The 19,897-nt window shown below is 38.4% G+C and overlaps 1 protein-coding gene across 4 annotated transcripts in view; it reads left to right on the forward strand.

Moving 5' to 3' along the window:
• Window positions 1–2,255: 2,255 nt before the first annotated feature.
• Window positions 2,256–19,897, forward strand: part of Reph (Regulator of eph expression) — a 62,199-nt gene continuing 44,557 nt past the window's right edge. The window contains exons 1-2 of one of the 4 annotated variants that reach the window (XM_089731717.1): window positions 2,256–2,672; window positions 2,929–2,986. In XM_089731717.1, the coding sequence (XP_089587843.1) occupies window positions 2,571–2,672; window positions 2,929–2,986 (160 nt within the window). In that variant the 5' untranslated portion in view covers window positions 2,256–2,570. Of the gene's footprint in view, window positions 2,673–2,928; window positions 2,987–17,276; window positions 17,564–19,897 lie in introns of those variants that run through there. The other 3 variants (XM_089731715.1, XM_089731714.1, XM_089731716.1) reach the window with 3 other exon arrangements.

A 19,897-nucleotide genomic window follows, 5' to 3' on the forward strand; every position in this document is an offset into this window, starting at 1 on the left:
TATGACTTTTATTTATTAATTATTAAGAGAATACAAATGATTTGTAAAACACTTAATTTAGTTGGAATAATAAACTCGCGCTCTAAACAACGCATTATAAATTACAAAAATAGTGCAGTGAACCTTAATGTTATGTTACCAGACGACCTTATTTGTATCTTCGAAAATAAACTAAACGTCCATGTAAAATGTAACAGCATGTGAAAAGTCATACAATATAACTGTTGTACTATCTGCGTGATGCGATGGTCAGAAGTGTTTACGGCGCTCCTCATGTTATCCGGCTACCGAACCACAAATACGCCCGAACCACAAATAACCAATAAATATAATAATACAAATAATAAATCATATAGTGTAGAGACACCTCGGAACCTTGCTCCCGCGAGGATGGTAACCGTCCAGGCTGTTCACACACACTCTAGTACTAGGTTGCGACGGTCACGTCCCGGTATATATCGAAGTATATCAGAGAAAGTGTGAAAGTAGCCCCGGTAATTAACAAATTAAAAAGCGGACGGTTAGCGTGGTATGGATATGTGATGCTTAGAAAGAAGATGCGTGTGACTAGGTGTATGGAAATGGTAGTGTAAGGTAGAGGGAGAAGAGGTCGTCCGAAGATGACATGGATGGAGTGTGTGAATGACGATATGAGAGAAAGAGGAGTGAGCGTTGAGATGCCTGCTGATAGAATATAATGAAATAGAAAAATTCGCTGTGCCGACCTAGTGGGATAAGGTGGAGAAAAAGAAGAAGAAGAGACGTCCTGATGTAGTGTACTATCTATTGATGATCCACTAGGTGATAACGATTACGGACTGACGACAGTACGTACTATCCGGAGCTCGAAGGAGCCAAACTTGTTTACACGTAAGCTCGGGCGTTTTCTTAGTAAAATCCTCATTCAATTCGTTGAATACAATTTTTACTTTTATTTGTTCAGTTACTTTAGAAGTCGATCATGGTTTATTCAAAAATACAGATTCCTGTTAGAAACCTTGAAACTGTAAAAACCAAAAAAATCTTGCAAAAATATACATAGATTTAGACAGACAAAAACCCTTTTTTTGAAATGCGCGCCTTTTATTAATGTCAGACATCATGAGATAGCTGTAGTTTGCACTCTTCGCACGTGGAAGGTAATAACAGACATGGCGTCGCGCGTTTCATTATGGCAACCAGTGTAAGACTGGGTTAGTACTATTATAGATTATTTATTTACTTTTTGTAAATATTATTAAGCGTGTTTTAAATTATCAAAATATATTTACGATGTATGATGCATGATCGTGTAAATTAAGAAAAAATCTAGAAGCAAGTAAATCATCTTTAATAAACTGTCCGTTTTTTTTCTCTCGACCTAATCGTTGGTAGCCTAAGGGACTGTTGTAGCTACGCCCGGACGGGTAGGCAAGCTCACGGGCTCAACCTGAGAGAGAGTGCCAACACTGGCCCTAGCAAGATCAATATGCTGAATCTACCACGGAATGGGAATCGCGACCTCCGAAAACGGTGACTGTGTTTCAGTTTCGCAATTAAATCGTATCTTATATAGATAGCGGTTAACTTGAACCATTTGAACAGCTTTCCACGACTACAATACAAATATAAAAACTAATTTGCTGCCGATGCCATTAAGTTACATAATATCGTACACATAAATTCATTACAGGTTTAAGTGCTTTCCACTCAGTAAAACTTTTCGTATAAGTTCTATTTATTGAGAGATTCAATTGATAATTAAGCATTTTTTATACGCAGGGTAGTGCTTCGAGCAAATTCATTGCAATTTTATGAACAAAAATTTCTTTGCTATATAACCAGCATATAATAATTTCCAAAGGCATGCACAAAACGTTGAACCGTCGACAGAAAATGTTGAGCCGGTGCTATCCATACTAATGCAACATGCGCAACTTTTTATCAGCAATGTTATTATCAGCCCACTATTATATAACGTGAACCATTGTCGATATCGCTGTCTCTGTTTCACGTGAAGACAAGTGAACCAAAACTTGGTTGATGAGTGAGCGTGCGGGAAAGAGAGGTAGAGTGTTGCATTAAATTTCGATCTAATTCTACAATGTTTTGTCCAATCGCAGCCGATCTCTGAGTTTTCCGGTCCTTTGTCATCAATGGGTCTTTGGGCGAGTCCATTTCGAGTGCTATTTTAATTCGTTTTTACACAAATGTACTTACATATAAGTCAACATTGAAATCTAAATTGAATATCTACGAATTCCTCTACCTCCAACGTGTGATTTTAGTATCGTGAAAGCTGTATTTAGAGTTGTAGTTGTTACGGCCTTTTGATACCGGCGACCGAGTACCACTTCAGCTGACTGCGTCGTACGCAAGGCTACTCCAGCCAAACTAGTAGTAAGCCGGCGTTAGAGCGAGGCGGACGGACGGCCGCTCGTCAACTTGTATGCGGATGTGTTACTGAAGGTTTAAAATGGTCTTGGAACGTTTCCCATAGGTGCGAGAGTGTCAATAACGAACCGTCTGATCTTATTCAATAATACTCGATATCTGTGCCGTGCAAACGCGACCGTGGGCCGCGCGAGTGAATGTCGGTGGACGATCCCGAGAGCCGAGGCTCAATAATGCTCAAATTCCTGACCCACAAGCTTCGTACGCATTCATTGAATGAGGAGAACGTATCCGAGAAGGTGGGTGTTGCCTCCGTGGCCGACGTCGCGATGTGAAGGTCACACGGCCACCAGAAAATGGCCGCCTCGCGCGAGAACAAAGGAGCGGAACGATTGCCGGCGAACAACCGGCAACGTTCGCTCTCCGCACTCTCATGATCTTCGTTACCTTGTCGCTTGTGAACAGAGAAACCACTCGCTAAGGCTCATAACTCTTTCACCGTGATGACCGACTGGGCCGATTGATTGTGTGTTTGAGCGGATATTTGTGTTGCAGGTGGAGGAGCACGACTCCGGCACGGAATCGGACGACGAGGCGGACCGAGCCGACTCCGGTGAGTCCTCTGCTCCTCATTCATACGTTTACTTTTTTGAACCGTTTCTGGAATATGAAGTGAGCACTTCCGAGTCGCAACTACTGCACGCACTACGCGCGCTGGCCGGCCGGCGTACCTAGCCTATATTTAACAACCGACACTACACTCTGAGGATCTCGAAATCGGCCTGCGAATACATTAGCTCAATATAGGGCTTGCACCCTGCACCAGCCCGTTGGTGTACTTCTTAACTTGCCGCTCCGATCGACAAAAGCAAAACAACGAAGTCGCTTTTATGGTAATCGTTACGTCGTGTTATTAGAATCTTATTAACACAGTGACCGACCCAGCTGACAGCTGTGCTGTGAACGATATTCGGTTATTTCGTGGATACTTAACCACGGTATTCGGTTATCGAACGGACAAGGGCTGATAGGTATGCTGTGGCCCGGCGCTGCGGTGCGTTTGTGTTGTTTGTGGGCCCTTTTCTTTGTTAGAGCAACGCTCGACCTTGAGCCGTGACCTTCAACTTATTATCGGTGTTACGTGACACTTGGCGATTGTAACGATGTATCAATAGGTAGATAGCAAAAACAGCAGTAATTACAGACTATAATTGCGAGTGCTCCGGTTACAGTAATAATTTGTAATCTTATACTTTTTATGAAGTAATTCTCGTTTAGAAAAAAATATCCATAATTATTTTCTGAGAACCTGCTACGAACTAATTAAATAAACGTTTATCCATATTTGAGTGGGAGAAACATTATTCCTCGGAAATTGTTATAATTCCCTAACTAAAGCTAACCAACTAACGAAGTTGATACGATAAAAAATAGAGAGAAGCGTCAACCATTTTAATTAAATACTAATATGTACCATTTTCTCGAAGGAACATTTTGTAACAAGTGTGTCTACCGGTATTTTATTCGGCTTTTGCAAGTCGGGCGTATTATCATTCGTACAATAAATATCATTGTTTTTGATTTGATTTCGTGATTTCTTTGCGCTTATCTGTGGAATCGATTTGCGGTCGGAGTCTGTGTCAATTTGATGATATTTGGTTTTTGGAGGCCGGATGCAGTTGTTCTTGTCATATTGATGTCTCTGTTGAGACGAATCACACATTAGATAATTTAGCTTATAGGATATAGATGCTTAGAGGTTGGTGAAGGCAACTGTAGCTAGCGCGTTTCTGTTAATCAAATCGATCAAACTTGAATACCTATATAATGAGTAGCGTAAACAGTACATCATTAAACAAAATAATCGTATGAAACATGTACACAGCAGATAATGAAGTAATATTATCGCAAATCATGCAACGTATCCCACGTTGCATGATTAGGTTCATTTTATCAGTATATTTTTGATAATAAACTAATATAAATTATTATTTACTCGTATTACTACGTACGCTGACAGACGAACTGGCGGCGTTAGATCGGGCGTATGCTATATACTTAGGACGTCTAGGTTCTATGTAACGGGAGCCTTAGAGATTAATGTCCGGTCAAGTTTCGGGCAGTTGACGGAGCTACTGCAGAATGTATGCGGGGTAGAGAGGGGGTGAGGGTGTGTCGGCATTTATTGCAATACGAACCAAGCACAAAGAGAAAAGCAAGCCTCCTCAACGTGTTTTTATTTTCCATGCCAGTGAAGATCAGTCGCGCCGCCCATGGGTTCCGACTGTAATGTAATACCGGAGCGCAATCTTATCACTATCGGCTTACTGATATAGTTGCAAACATTATAATGTTATTATGACGTTCAGATTATTTTATATGAGAATGTGGCTTAGTTCGAAACAGTGTTGTGGTTGAGCCACCAGAGTTCTGAGTTCGATTCTAAGCTTCAGCTAGAGACTAATTTTATTGAAGCTAAGTTCAAACGCGTTGTTCCGGGTTTCTATGTTTTGAGTTTGGACTTAATTGTGTGATAATAATCGTATACTTTTATCATCTTATTTCGTTTATCTAATATAATTAGGTGAATTGCCTCTAACAATAAGATAGTTCGCGTCATTATCTGTGTTGTAACTGATAATGGACATAAACATTTATAAGCCGCAACTTAATCATTATGACAGATTTAAATCATTCGAAAGCTCGATTTATTGTATTTGTTACACGTGAATTATAATATTATGTAGATGCATAATGTACATAAGTATAAATAATATTTTTTGTTGGCGATAAGAGTCACGTGGCCTAATATGTGAGAAGGTGCGGGATAAATGAACTATTGCCTAACTGAATATAATAAAATGAAACCCTAAAATTTGTCTGCCTGGGCGGGTTACGAGCACATCATATCCAACCGACAACCCGCAATACGTTTAGATGGATCTTCATGGAATTACATTGAGACCTCGACCTCACGTCTCAAAGTGGGTGAAGGAATTAATATCGTAAAATCTATGACACCGGCAAGCAGCTAACATAAAAGAGGTGAGCTCATCTACCCGTCTAAACAAAAAGAACAAATACATAACACTTTTCTTTAACTAATGGTCGCCCAATAGTCGAAATTCGACCATAACTTTGAACATTACTATGGTTCTATTGTCGAAGACTATATTTCTATAATCACAGATTTCGCCAAGGCTTATACTATAGACAAATAATATTAAAGACAAACAATATTAATCTTTTCCCAATTTGACCACAGACTACACAATAACAAAGCTTTCACAATAAACAAAAATTATCAATATATTCGCGTTTGTGAAATGTATGCTAATGTTTTTATTTTAATAATTTAATTAATGTATTTTTATGCATAATTAAAAAAAATTGCATTCTGCATCGCCTTCTCTATATTCTCTACTAGCGGCCCGCCCTGGCTTCGCTTGGGTAGTAGCGCACGCGATGTAAAAAAAAATATGTAATTTTTTTACACGTTGTCTTACATTATTGGAATTTCAGTAAGGATCCCTTATTTTTTTGAAAATATAATAGATATAGCCTATGTCACCCGGGGATAGCGTAGCTTTCTTAAAGAAATTTTCAAATCGGTTCATTCGTTTCGGAGCCTATTCAATACAAACAAACAAACAAACCTTTCCTCTTTATAATATTAGTATAGATAAGTGTGGGAAATATCATAATCCTCCGTCCGCGCAATTTTCGTCAAAAAAAGTTTGTGCTTCACGTATTATTAAATAGATTAGGCCCATTGCACATTAACCTAAAAGCAGTTGATGATCCATAATTACAATGCGAACCTGAAACACAAGTAAAGCTGCAATTCCGCGGTAATTCAACACGCAATGCACGTGTTCAGTGCACACGCATCACAGTGTGTAGTTATCGTGAGCCGTCATGCTGTCTACAACTGCACCGCACAACTACAACGAGTCGTAGTGTGCTCAGTGCGAGTTTTTTAACGTTCTCGATACGGTAAAAGTTAACTCAAATTTGTATGGAGTCGGAACGTTTGCCTACTTTTGCCGCTAGGGGCGCTGTTCCAACTGCATACAAATTTGAGTTAACTTTTACGCTATCGAGAACGTTAAAAAACTCGCACTAAGCACACAGTAATAGTCATCCATGAACACTGCACGATAAGTTTTCTGCGGTATGTACACTTTTTGTTAGTTTGGGGCAGTATCACAATGCTTGTACCTGCTCTACTCTACCTACTACTGCTCGTACCTACCTAAACAAAAATCTAAAACGGAAAACTGCAAACGAAATCCAAACTTTAATGATTCTATACAAATAAATAAAATTGGAGCGTCTGTTTGTAATAATAAAATAACGACTTTTTCTAAATGCCTAAGTATGTATACCACAGTACAGATACCGAAATATTTTTATTTTTAATTTTGTCTGTCTGTCTGCCTATTCCGGCTAATCTCTAGAACGGCTGGGCCCATTTTGACGAGACTCACCGATAGTTCACTTAACATCAAGGTCCTGACAGTTTATTGGCTGTGAAAACCGTTGTCCTGTGCATCTAGTACCTTAGCTTCTTGTTTCACTATGGACGCCGAACTCCATGATCATAGACAATCTCCGGTAACTAATGTCAGAGCCGACTTAATATAATGTGTAAATTTAGGCAAATAAAACACAGCTGGCTGAAGTAGGTGCTTGTTTTTGTCCCAAAATTATCGGTGAAGTAATTTTCCACGCTCTTATCATTCTATTTAAAGAAGGTGAGCGTATTTTACAATGCTATCATATCTGGAGTGGGTGATTAATCAGAATTATCTTAAGTATCGTGAAGCTAATTCATTCATACATATGCGATATCAAAGATAACTAAATATAGCTTGACAAAGTCCAATCTTCAGGTGCAAGTCCATTCCGTTTCTTTGTTCTAATATCATACTAGCGGCCCGCTCCGGCTCCGCTCGGGTCTTTAACACTTCACCGATGTTTGACGTTGTTTTATTTTTTTAAATAAAAGAACACTTATTGCTGCATAACTGTTAGACATGCTGTCGCGACATTTTTTGTATATAATAATGTGTTCTACAAAGTCGTAGTACATTATTTTATTCTATCATCAATAGTTTTCGCAGGGCACGCGATGTATAGAATATGTTAGGTAATTTTTTTACACCTTGGTTTATATTATTGGAGTTTTAGTGAGGATTCCTATTTTTTTTCAAAAAAGAATGTAGCCTATTAACTACGATTAACTACAGCTAAAATTTGAGATAAACAGTGTTTTATATTGCTTAGATGGGTGGACTTGCTTAAAACCCCATCTGGTGTTAAGTGCTTACCCGAGCCCATAGACATCTACAACGTAAATGCCTTGAAACATGAGTTCTAAGTCTCGTTTTACAGTACAACGGCTGCTCTACCCTCCAAACCGAAACGCATTGCTGCTTCACGGCAGGAAGATGTAGGGCGGTGGTACCTACTCGTACGCGCTCAAAGTCGTACTACCACCAGTAGTAAACTTATAACAAACAAAAAAATTTAAACGAAGTGTTTTAAAAGTATGTAAAAATAAGTGTCCTTAATTAAATTACTGTAGTTTGAAGTCGTTGTCATTGAGACAAGTCCGAAGTCGGTAATGTAATTACGAGTGCAATAAAGTTGTTAGTGAGTAAGTTGATCTGAGCATGCACAAGCTACAACAAGCTATTGTTGTGCCTCACGAACAAATCATATCATCACTAACGGACGTCTGGTGTGGTGGTAAGTGACATGGACACTACACAAGGGGGTCGCGGGTTCGAAACCCGCCAAGGGAAGATATTTGTATGATAAATATAAAATGTCTTTTCCAGGGTTATGGGTGTATATTAAATATATGTATGTGTATAATAAAAATATTACATTTATTTCCGTTATCTGGTTACCTGTAACACAAGTTCTTTACGAACTTAGTACGATACCAGTTAAGCCTTGTTCGGACTAGGCGAGTATTTTAGTCGAGTACCGAGTAATTCAGTAGCTAAATGTGTCTGAACACCAAAAATTTAGTCGAGTAGGTTAGTAAATAATTTAGTCAAGTCAATCCATTTTGTTCTATTTTTTCGGGCGAGTAGCGACTAGTTTAGCCACTCAATTACTCGGTACTCGACTAAAATACTCGCCTAGTCCGAACAAGGCTTTAACGTGGCGTGATTGTTAGTATATATTTATTTATAATAATTTTACGTCGATTAAAAAAATTGAAATATTGCTATTGTTTGTTTCAGTAATCTTAGTTTGTATGTAGCCGGGGCTCCACAAATAGTTCCCCTTCTACAGTTTTCAAGCTTCACGCGATACATCTAGTATTTCCAGGTAGCCTATGTAGTTTTCGGTACGTAACAAAGGCTTCTCCAGCAGTGGGTTACCAGTTTGAGAGAAAAGCTCTGGACAAGTATGGAAAAACGCGTGTTTGGATTTTGCTAAACAACAAATGTTCCTACTGCAAGAATACAATACATTCTCAGTGCTAAACTTAGAGCTAATACTACTTCCAATTGAATAACTAATCCAGACCACTCTAATTCTCATTAGCTGATGTTATTCACTATTTACATAAATTATATGACACTACGTTATAAGCAGATACGTTAAATCACATAAATATAGTGGGGCAATTTAAGCAAGTAGTTATCGTAATAAAACCGTAAAGGTCTCTAAAATATATAAAAAAAATATTAGTTTAACTTCGCACTTGATTGATATTGCGCTGTGCAAAATGAATTAAATAAAAGTCATACTGAAAAGCACAGTAAAAGCTTTAACGTTTATGATTCGATTATTCCTAAACCCTTATACAGAACCTTCTACACCTTTTCTCACTATGTATATTGTGCTTTTTTTCCATTTAGGCCTATCACAGGTCATCTCTGCACTCACTCCTTTCTCCGTATACATATCCTCTTTCACACAGTTCATTTGGAATGTGTACTGTGTGTTGCGAAGGTTTTAGTCTTCCGTGACTGCGATTACTAAAATCAGAAAGTTGTTTGCAATTAATTATCAAACACACAAAAAAAAACAAGATGAACCGTACATGTTTGAGTTTCAAATAAAATATATTGAATCTATTTCAATATATTTTATTTTTACATTACTTGTTCAACGTAATATCGAAATAGACCGCGACCCATCCAAAGTCTTGACATTCAGAATTATTGTTTATTATGTAGGTAAGTACAGCTAAAAGGTTTATATCGCAATTTAAACGCAAACTACTTATTGAAATTTTCCACTCAAGATAAAAGTAAGTAAGCTAGTAGATATATTCTAAATCGTAAAAAATGTGTAACATTTTTATCATACCTACAGTATCTTAAAACACGCTTTTTTATGAACCAGCAATACAGATTGTTATTAATTTCGTTTCTTTTTTTCCTACCTATTCTACTAACTTGTAGGGGTTATACTAGATTCGGTGAACGAGTCGGTGAGCTCACGAAGCTCTAACCTGGTGAATTTGATAACACTGGTCCTAGAAAGATCAGTGCTGCTTCGCTGAATCTACCACCGGATCGGAAACGCAACCCACTGAGAAGATCCAGCGAGAAACTCAGTGGGCTGTGTCTGAGGGTAACAGTTTCGTCTTCAAGTCTTAAGTGGCCGTAGTTAAAGTCCTCGTTGTCCTCGTGCTCCTTACCTACGCCTTTAAAACCCGCTTAAAATTCATCTATTCTATTTTAAATTCACAGATTAATTGCTTAAAATTCAAATTACATAAATTCGTTGTAGCAAAATTAAATTCTTCTAAAATCTAAATTCGACCCCTTGATGTCTTAACGACCCGTGATATTATTATCAGTCGTAAAAGAGTTTGAGGTTACATAGTGTTGTGACCACATTGTATGTAAACAAGATCTTTTTTTTTTTTAAATGACGTCTGCTAATTAACCTTGCTCTAGACAGTTATAAAAAATAAATAAATTATAGAACATGCAGTTATTTGCATGAAAGCTCCACCGTACGAAATGCTCAAAACAAGAGCTTTAATTGGAGACTTATCAGTTTACTCTTACAGTATACAGGTACTCCGGAGATACGAGTTTGGGGCACGCCAGAGCTGGCCAAGAGTACCACCGGCCTCACGTTCCGTAGGGGGTGAAATTTACATAAACTAGTCGCTAGAATGACATATTTTTACAAAATAAAAGAGTGCAACTTGCCGAACTGGAAGAGTGTCCAAAATGTTCCGTATACATGTGTGTATACGTATTTATCAAAAGACGTTTGTTTAGACAGATTTGTTATCGTAATGACAGCGCGGTCTCGATAACCTGGTCTGACACCACGTATGTCACGTAGCGAGCGGTGAACGTCTCACACGATAACGCTTTTTACAAAAACACGAGAATAGTCCCAACCTGGGATGACAGGGGAGCTCGCATAGACATATAATAAAAACAATTAACCATATTCTATAGTGAAAAGGGTTCATAATAATATTTAGTGTTAGCGTTTTATTATGTTTATTTGACGACAATTTATAATATATAATTTGTATAATATACAATGTATTCAGTAAATACCAATGGTAATTGCTGATTTGTATACGAAATGTCCAGATGGGAACATTACTTATGACAAGTTTTAGCTGTTAAGCGAGGTGTGTCAGACGGGGTGACTTTCCACTTCGATAAAGCGGCACGACACGAGAACCCTCTCATCGTGGCCGCCGGTAACTACATTCCCGATCCTGCGGACAGAATGGAAAGCAGTCGACGTCGCCCAAAACACGTCATCTCGGATCCTCCCGATCCACTAACGGTGCTTTTAGGTACTTCAAGCACCGGTCACCGTTCTCGTCGAACCCGTCGCTTGCGACGAAGGGCTCGACGAGTAAATTAACTCTCAGACACAGCCCACTGAGTTTCTCGCCGGATCTTCTCAGTGGGTCGCGTTTCCGATCCGGTGGTAGATTCTGCGAAGCACGGCTATTGCTAGGGTTCGTGTTAGCAACATCGTCAGGTTTGAGCCCCGTGATCTCACCTACTAAAGTTAGGGTTACGCTGACATAGCCGCTAGGGCTATCAGCTAAGGTAGGAGAACAAAAAAAAAAAAAATTTAAACAACCGCTTATTACTATTGTAGGTTTCGTTCAGCGGTGCCTTAAAATATATTTTAACAATGTACTGTATGCTTAGTGCGAGTTTTTTAACGTTCTCGACAGCGTAAAAGTTAACTCAAATTTGTATGATGCTTAGAAGACTCAAGAGAGCCGACGCGCTACCCACTAAGGCGAGACGGAACAATGGCTCTCCAAATCATAACCTCTCGCAACTCACCTGATTGTAGTCTTGGCGACTGATCGCAGGTGTAAAAGTAGAAAAACAAAATTTGTATGCAGTTGGAACAGCACCCCTAGCGGCAAACGAAGGCAAACCTTCCAACTCCATTTTACTCCATACGAATTTGAGTTAACTTTACGTTATCGAGATCGTTAAAAAACTCTCACTAAGCACGCTGAGCACTCTAAATCTACTAAACTCTTAAAAAAATCGGGAACCGCTAACAATAGCTTAGCAAAATAACCAATATAATATGTTAAGTCGTGTACATGCTGTATAAGTATTTTCTGCTGTTATCGCAAGTGGTAGACGTTAATACAACGTCGTAATATACCTGAGACAGGGCTACAAGTCACCTGTTATCACGAAAGATAATTAAAAATAATATAATATAATAAATATAAAAGATAATTCGAAAATGTATAAATGAAGAAAATCAATGTAAAATTCTGTAGTACCGAAATCAAAGTAAGACTATGTAACAACATACAAATAAAATAACTTTAATTCGATTAATGTTATATCAATTCAACAGTAAACGTTTAAAGGATTTCATAAATTAATCACTACATAGTATAAAACAAAGTCGCTTTCTCTGTCCCTGTTTGCTTAAATCTATATATTAATACGTGAAGCAAAAACTTTGTATCCATCCCTTTTTACGAAAATTGCGCGGACGGAGGAGAGTATGAAATTTTCCACACTTATAGAGAATATAGAGAAGAAGTGCACAATGCTAATATTTTTTTAAAAATAACGCTTGAAAGATACATCAAATCAATAAAGAAAACATTACACACACTACATACCAGGTAGGTATTTGACGCACACACGCATGCCTACTATTTATATTGTCAAACTTTTGTTCTTGACATCTGTGGTCAAATTGAGAATAGTATAATATTGTTGTTCTTTATTAATATTTTTTTATAGTGTAGTCTTGGCGAAATTTGTGATAATAGAAGTATAAAATACAATCATAATAGTGTACAAACTTACAATTCCAAATTAATTGTAGTCGAATTTCGACTATTGCGGGACCACTAGTTCTTTAAAATTACGTAACGGATTTTGATGCGGTTTTTTTAATAGGTAGCGTTATTGAAGAGGAAGGTTTATATGTATAATAACATCCATTAAATAGTGGAGAAATCAATAATAAGTTACAGTTTCCGAAGCGAAGCGAGGGCGGATCGCTAGTGTGATATAATATGTAAGAAAACATCGTCCTTGATGACTGTCTTTCGATGCGACTTTCAAACACTCTGTTTACTTAGGTGATCGTTTCACATGCGTCGTGGCTGCAACACAAAAAATGGTATGTTGTGATTTTCAATAAGTTTTTTTTATTGCCCTTGTAGGCAGACGAGCATATGGCCCACCTGATGGTGAGTGGTTACCGTCGCTCATAGATGTCAGCAATGCCAGGGGAAGATCCAAGCCTTTACGTAACCATTACGTATCTTTTACAGTCAATTACTTTCCTGGACATTTATATACGTAATAGTATTTATGTATTCGGATGGGTCTGCGTTGAGTTGTCGAGGCTTTATTAGAAGTTGTTCTAGGACGAAAGTTTCAATAGGCCGGATCATCGGCCTACGTGCTGTGAGAAAAATAAAACAACCAAGAACCTCAAAGAAGGCGCGACGGTTGAGACGAACGACATGTCTTCGAGCTCAGCTGGAAACGGACTGAATAGCCGCTTATTACACAGGCTATTTAAGCCTCATTGCTTCAAGTTTTTCCTCTGGCCTTAACTTAATTTTATTGCTGCAAAAGCAACTTGTCTAAAAATAATCACTCAATAGACTCATAATCACCCATATACCAGAGCCCATAGACATCTCAATGTCCATGGCGCCATCCACCTTAAGCGGTAGGCAGCGGCTTGGCTCTGCTCCTGACATTGCTAAAGTCCATGGGCGACGGTAACCACTCACCATCAGACGGGCCGTATGCTCGTCTGCCTACAAAGGCAATAAAAAAAAAACATGGTGTCGATTGGGTTATAAGCATTCTCATACTGAAATCCAGAAGGTATGAACAGTCTGTGGTAAGAATAGTTAGGATGGTGGTACCTAGTACCTACTCATATAAGCTTACGTTGAGTTAAGCTACAGTTAACTTAAGTTTGTGCAGTCTTTGCCAAAAAAGTTGCTCCATTTGCTAATAGCAGGCAATAAACAATCATAAGTACAAATTAAACACAATTACGTGCAAGCCCCACATAATAATTCCAGCCATCGATTGACGATTCGCGTTGTGAATGAAATCCTGTCGTTACCCTACATGGCGTGATGGTGTGCGCTCCCCGTGAATGCTCTTGCAAAAAACAATAGAGCACTTTGTACTTGGCGATACGATTCGTAACCGATATCACGTGCCGATTTTCATATATTTTAGGCAGAATGTGAATAATAAATACTCTTAGTTGGTATATATTCAAATGTCGATGAAATAACGCTTTGTCGTCAGTCACGAAAACTGTAAAGTATGCAAAAAGTCGGATGTAACAAGGAAAACAAATTTGAGATTAAACTGTAGAAGTAATTGTCTTTTTAAGTTTGACACGTTGAAAATATAAACTTTCGTTATTGCTGCTTCGAGCATCAATATGCAATTTCTAATAGTTAAAACTAATGAAATTAATAACAAAACGTTCATGTTGAATTCAACTGCTCGACTCATAACGTAGGTAGGTAGCAGCGGTAGGCAGCGGCTTGGCTCTGCCCCTGGTATTGCTGAAGTCCATGGGCGACGGTAACCACTCACCATCAGGTGGGCCGTATGCTCGTCTGCCTACAAGGGCAATAAAAAAAGGCTGTGTAAATACCTAATATTATTAAACCACAGGCACACTGACTTTCTCGAAGATCTTCTCAGTGGGTCGCGTTTCCAATCCGGAGGTAATTCTGTGAAGCACTGCTCTTGCTAAGGCCAGTGTTGTCAACACTCCGGTTTGAGCCCCGTGAGCTCACCTACACGTTAGGGCGAAGCTGATATAGCCTCTCAAGGTTATCAGCATAGGTAGGAAAAAAAAACTAATATTATGTAAAAAATTGATAAAACACTATCAGTAACTAATAGTCTTCCGAAAATATCGGTAGCGAATCGTCTAGTGTAAATACAACTCACCGTTCAGTTGGCATCCAGTCCCCTTCCTGGTGTTCAATGGAATCCTTATCTTTGATAAATATTCTTATACTTTTTACTCGGTACGTGTTCTTGCATTCCAAGTTGGTATATTAAGGCGGCTTTCTGAATGAGTTTCACAGACTTAGCTGTTGTATGTTTTCTTTTATATTATGGACATTTTGTTTTCACGATTTTAATCTCTTACGACGATTAACGTGTATTTGGAGACACGTTTTGTGTGATATGGATTGTTCTATCATCATTAAATAAGCAAAGCTAAACAAGGATAAGTAATAATTTACTCTGTAGTAAAGTGCTCGTGTTTTACATATACAAATAGCATACAGTTTAATTACATTTTTTACAAAGCTATTGAATCCGAATCGACATTAATCTCATAGCCATATGAACCTACTAGAAAATACGGTTGAAGTATATTTTTATACCATATACGGATGTTTAAAGTGGTTATCAGAATCCATGATAATTGCGATCTGCAGGACAGTAATTACGCAAATTTTGGGGCTTAGATTTTTATTACACGATATTATTCCTTCGAGGTAGTCATACGTGAACATGCATTAATTGGTATCTGTCCGCGGTATTCGAACACCGTCATGGTTGCTTCGCTCGATACGAATCCATCGAGCGTCTACACCATTCGGCCACGAAGACTTCAAGCATCAACAGTGACTTCAACAAGCAATACGTCGTCTAAATATAACGTTAGTATACAGATTCAGAGAGCACCGATTGCACGAGTCAACCGTTTACCAAACAATACTAATGACCCACCCTGCAGCTGACGCCCAACCATTGTGAACTCACCTAATGTTTGTACACAGAGATTTGTTGTTCTAATGCATTATACACAAAGCTTAATCAATACCGTCTGAAAGTCAAATATTACTGTCGTATAAAATGACCGTGTGTGAACCAAATTGAGACCATGCTATCTTCAATATTTAATAACCAATCCCTATTACCGTTATCAGCACCGGCTACCAATTTAAGACATAAGACCGTCGTGCGTTCGTGACGCAATTGTTACCCTAAAGTCTATTGTGAGTCGTTTATTGTAGTCATGTGACAATGAGTCGACCCGTGGCCTAATAGGTAAGATGTAAATAATATTCAATGATTATTATTTTGACATAGAAATTCTATATTATTCATTGGATTCCATCAACTCTGGGTTGTTTCTTAAAATAAAAACACGCATTCTTCGAATAGAAACCAGCGAGAAAGCCGCCCCCCACCTTGAGGCTTGAGGTCCAAAATCTTAACTGTAGAATAAATGTAAATACAAAAGCTCTTTATCTTTAAAGTACACTTTATATTGAAGTGATAAAATTTTCCTTAACGAGATTGTGATCTGGTCATAAACAGAGACAAAGTCTCATCATCATTATGTCTGCAATTTTCCATGACACTAGAGGACGACATCTTTTGAGGTTTTATCAACTGTTCATGAATATTAATAGAGTTATTGAGTTTAGTTTCAAGACTTGGGAATGGCGTTTTTATTTGAAATTACGCCAGAAACCGTAAAAAAAAAACAAATAACGCCTCTCGAGGAATCTATACTAATATTATAAAGCTGAAGAGTTTGTTTGTTTGTTTTGAACGCACTAAAATTCTTTCAGTGTTAGATAGTCCATTTATTGAGGAAGGCTATAGACTATATATTATAACATCACGGCAAGACTAATACAAGTGGAGCATCAATAAAGAATTTTTCAAAATAGGGGTTCAAATAGCTCCTTAACATTGTATAATTCAAAAATATTTTCACTTTCAACGTAAATGAAGTGGGGGGTCAAATTTAGTATTATGCCAAAGTAACTATTCCACGCGGACGGAGTCGCGGGCAAAGGCTAGTATAATAATACAAATCATTTCATTTTGTATTATTAGCTTGTATTAAAGTAGGTATGCCGCTCAGAAGGGCACACGTCCAATAGCGATAAAAATTGGATAACTAATGAAATGATGCTACTCATCAATAGCAATGTAGGTATAATGTATTGTTTGAATTATAATGCACGTGTTTAATGATATTATTTGGGCTATGTATACGATATACAATATTATATTCTATTAAAGTCGATTTTCGTATCAAAGAAAAGTTGGAATAGAGACTCATAGCTAAAATCGAGGTATTATTGAACCACGGCCGTAGGTTTTTCATAAGGGGATATAACTTTTGGCCACATCTCAGAGATAGATAGTGTGTCAGTGCATACTGAGTCACTTTTTACCAACATTCAAGTTCCTTGATGGTGTCGAGAGGTTATTTTTGACTGATTCCTTTTTTTTATTGCTTAGATGAGTGGACGAGCTCGCAGCCCACCTGGTGTTAAATGGTTACTGGAGCCCATAGACATCTATAACGTAAATGCGCCACCAATACCTTGAGATAAGTTCTAAGGTCTCAGTATAGTGATTTCGGCATGATTTAAAATTTTAAACAAACTACAATCATAAATCTGCACAATGAACTCTACGTTCGTCCAGCTGTTGCCAATTTTCAAGGACCGAATACGAAAGAGTCGCGTAGTCGCGTACGCATTGCTATTCGTTCAAGATTATAAACTGCTCCACCAATCCGATTGCCGTGACCCCCTTCCCCCCGACGCAGACCCCTGCCAAATCAGCTGGGCTCCCGATCAGCACATAATCAAACCAACACGCACGATAACAGCTTTGCACTAAATTCATGTGGCGACGATCGGGTGAGCTCAATTTTTTATTTATTAACTTATCGTAGGTCGAGATTTTCTCTTCGTCTATTGTTATCGTTAATCGTCTAAAATATGACCAAGAACTGGTTTTCCGTGCCGATAAATAGCGATAATTACGTTTATTCGTTGATAGAATTTCATTAGTAATACTTGTGTAGTAGATCAATCCTTGACCCAAGTTTAATTGACTTCATTAGAATTTACATTAACTTTAAATATTGTCAAGCCCGCTCGTGTCTCCGGTTTTACCATGAATATAGTAAAATGTAAGCTTCTCAAAGAAAAAGAGATAACTGATCTACTGATAGCCAATGATAACTGTATATCACCACACGGGAAACGAATCCATCTATATCCCTTGTCCGTTTGTAATAGAAACAGTATCTGGGCATCAAGCAAATGACCATATAAAGTCCTTAGCTAAGAAACATCATTACTGTAGATTGACGTTCGGTCGGGATCAGTTCAGCCGGAAATGAAGATTGATATCTGGTGTACTCGCAGTATGACCGAGTGTCGTGATGGAGCCGTATTCTATGTGCCGTGAGGGATAATTGTTATTGATGACCAGCACGTAGGGGACTCGCGATTCTTCTAGTCATTTAATTGGCAAACGAAATTGCTTTTTGAGATGCTCTTAACGAGCTTTAAATGTTGAGGAATTAATGAACGGTCGATCAGCTGATACCGCTTTTGTTCCTGGTTCGGAAATAACGTAGTTCCTATCTAGTATTTTTGATGTTAGGATTGAACCGTATTAAACATTGAACCTTGTAAGGTTAAAGAAAAAGCAATGAATTATCTGGTATTAAACATAGTGATTTTATATCATAAAAAATACGTAACAGTGAGTTTGTTACTTATAGATCTAAGTCGAAGGCGCGATGCACTGGTGGCGAAGGCCCTATAAAATTATTCCCATAGGCCTCACTATGAAGAACGGCACGGCACAGTTTTATTGTAAATGCAAAACACTATTTCCATCTGCAGTACTTATACAGGTCTTGAGTATGGACAAAGTTTGATATTTAACTGCTCGTTGGCCAGGATGTCACTTTGCGCTGTATTACCTCTTGTTTTGCTCTATCTTAGCTTTTACAAATGTTCATTGTTACAAATGTTCATACAAATATATTCCCTTGTTTCCTTTGCATAATCCCATAGACACAGCCCACTGAGTTTATCGTCGGATCTTCTCAGTGGGTCGCGTTTCCGATCCGGTGGTAATTCTGCGAAGCACTGCTCTTGCTAGGGCCAGTATTAGCAACATTCCGGTTTGAGCCCCGTGAGCTCACCTACTAGTTAAGATTACGCTAAAATAGCCTCTCAAGGCTATAAGCTTAGGTAGGGAAAAAAAGGCACTATATGTGCAAATATAACACACGATCTGCACAATATAGCTATCACTACTGACTTGATTTATTTTATAATAAACTAGTGCAACTTAACTATGACTTATTATATGAAAAACGAATTTCTTAACACTACTTGAGCGCCACTGTCGGACGTTGGCCGTAGGTACTGCGACAGAAACCTCCCTGGAGGAAACAAACTAACACAACAACTGTATCAAGCTATACAATCGGATGATTGGTTTTGGAACGCATCGAAGACAATTAAAATAGAAACTAAATTTTTATGTAGATGACAGTTACTATAAATTCTTGGTGATTTCCTCAATTAAGGCACTTGATAATATTTTTGGTATGCCAAAAAATTAATTAGTTTCGTCCTAATGCTGAGGGAGCTAACAGGATAATGCGAAACGTCGCATTTAGTACTCTCAGCCCGAGGCAATTTCCGCGCTGGGCGCGCCCGTCCCGGGAGAAATTAAAAATGCAACTTTTAGAAGCTTACTACTCTTTTACTGCCCTCGTCTCCTCTCAAACGGAGCTCGTCTCCCGGTGTGTGCCAATAAACGAAGATGTGAATTCATGAACAGTACGCAGTCGTCGTGGCCTAAAGGATAAGACGTCCGGTGCATTCGTATCTAGCGATGCACCGGTGTTCGAATCCCGCAGGCGGGTACTAATTTTCCTAATGAAATATGTACTTAACAAATGTTCACGATTGACTTCCACGGTGAAGGAATAACATCGTGTAATAAAAATCAAACCCGCAAAATTATAATTTGCGTAATTACTGGTGGTAGGACCTCTTGTGAGTCCGTACGGGTAGGTACCACCACCCTGCCTATTTCAGCCGTGAAGCAGTAATGCGTTTCGGTTTGAAGGGTGGGGCAGCCGTTGTAACTACATATACTGAGACCTTAGAACTTATATCTCAAGGTGGGTGGCGCATTTACGTTGTAGATGTCTATGGGCT

The sequence above is a fragment of the Bombyx mandarina genome, chromosome 12, assembly GCF_030267445.1.
Source record: "Bombyx mandarina strain Sakado chromosome 12, ASM3026744v2".
NCBI classification, from domain to species: domain Eukaryota; kingdom Metazoa; phylum Arthropoda; class Insecta; order Lepidoptera; family Bombycidae; genus Bombyx; species Bombyx mandarina.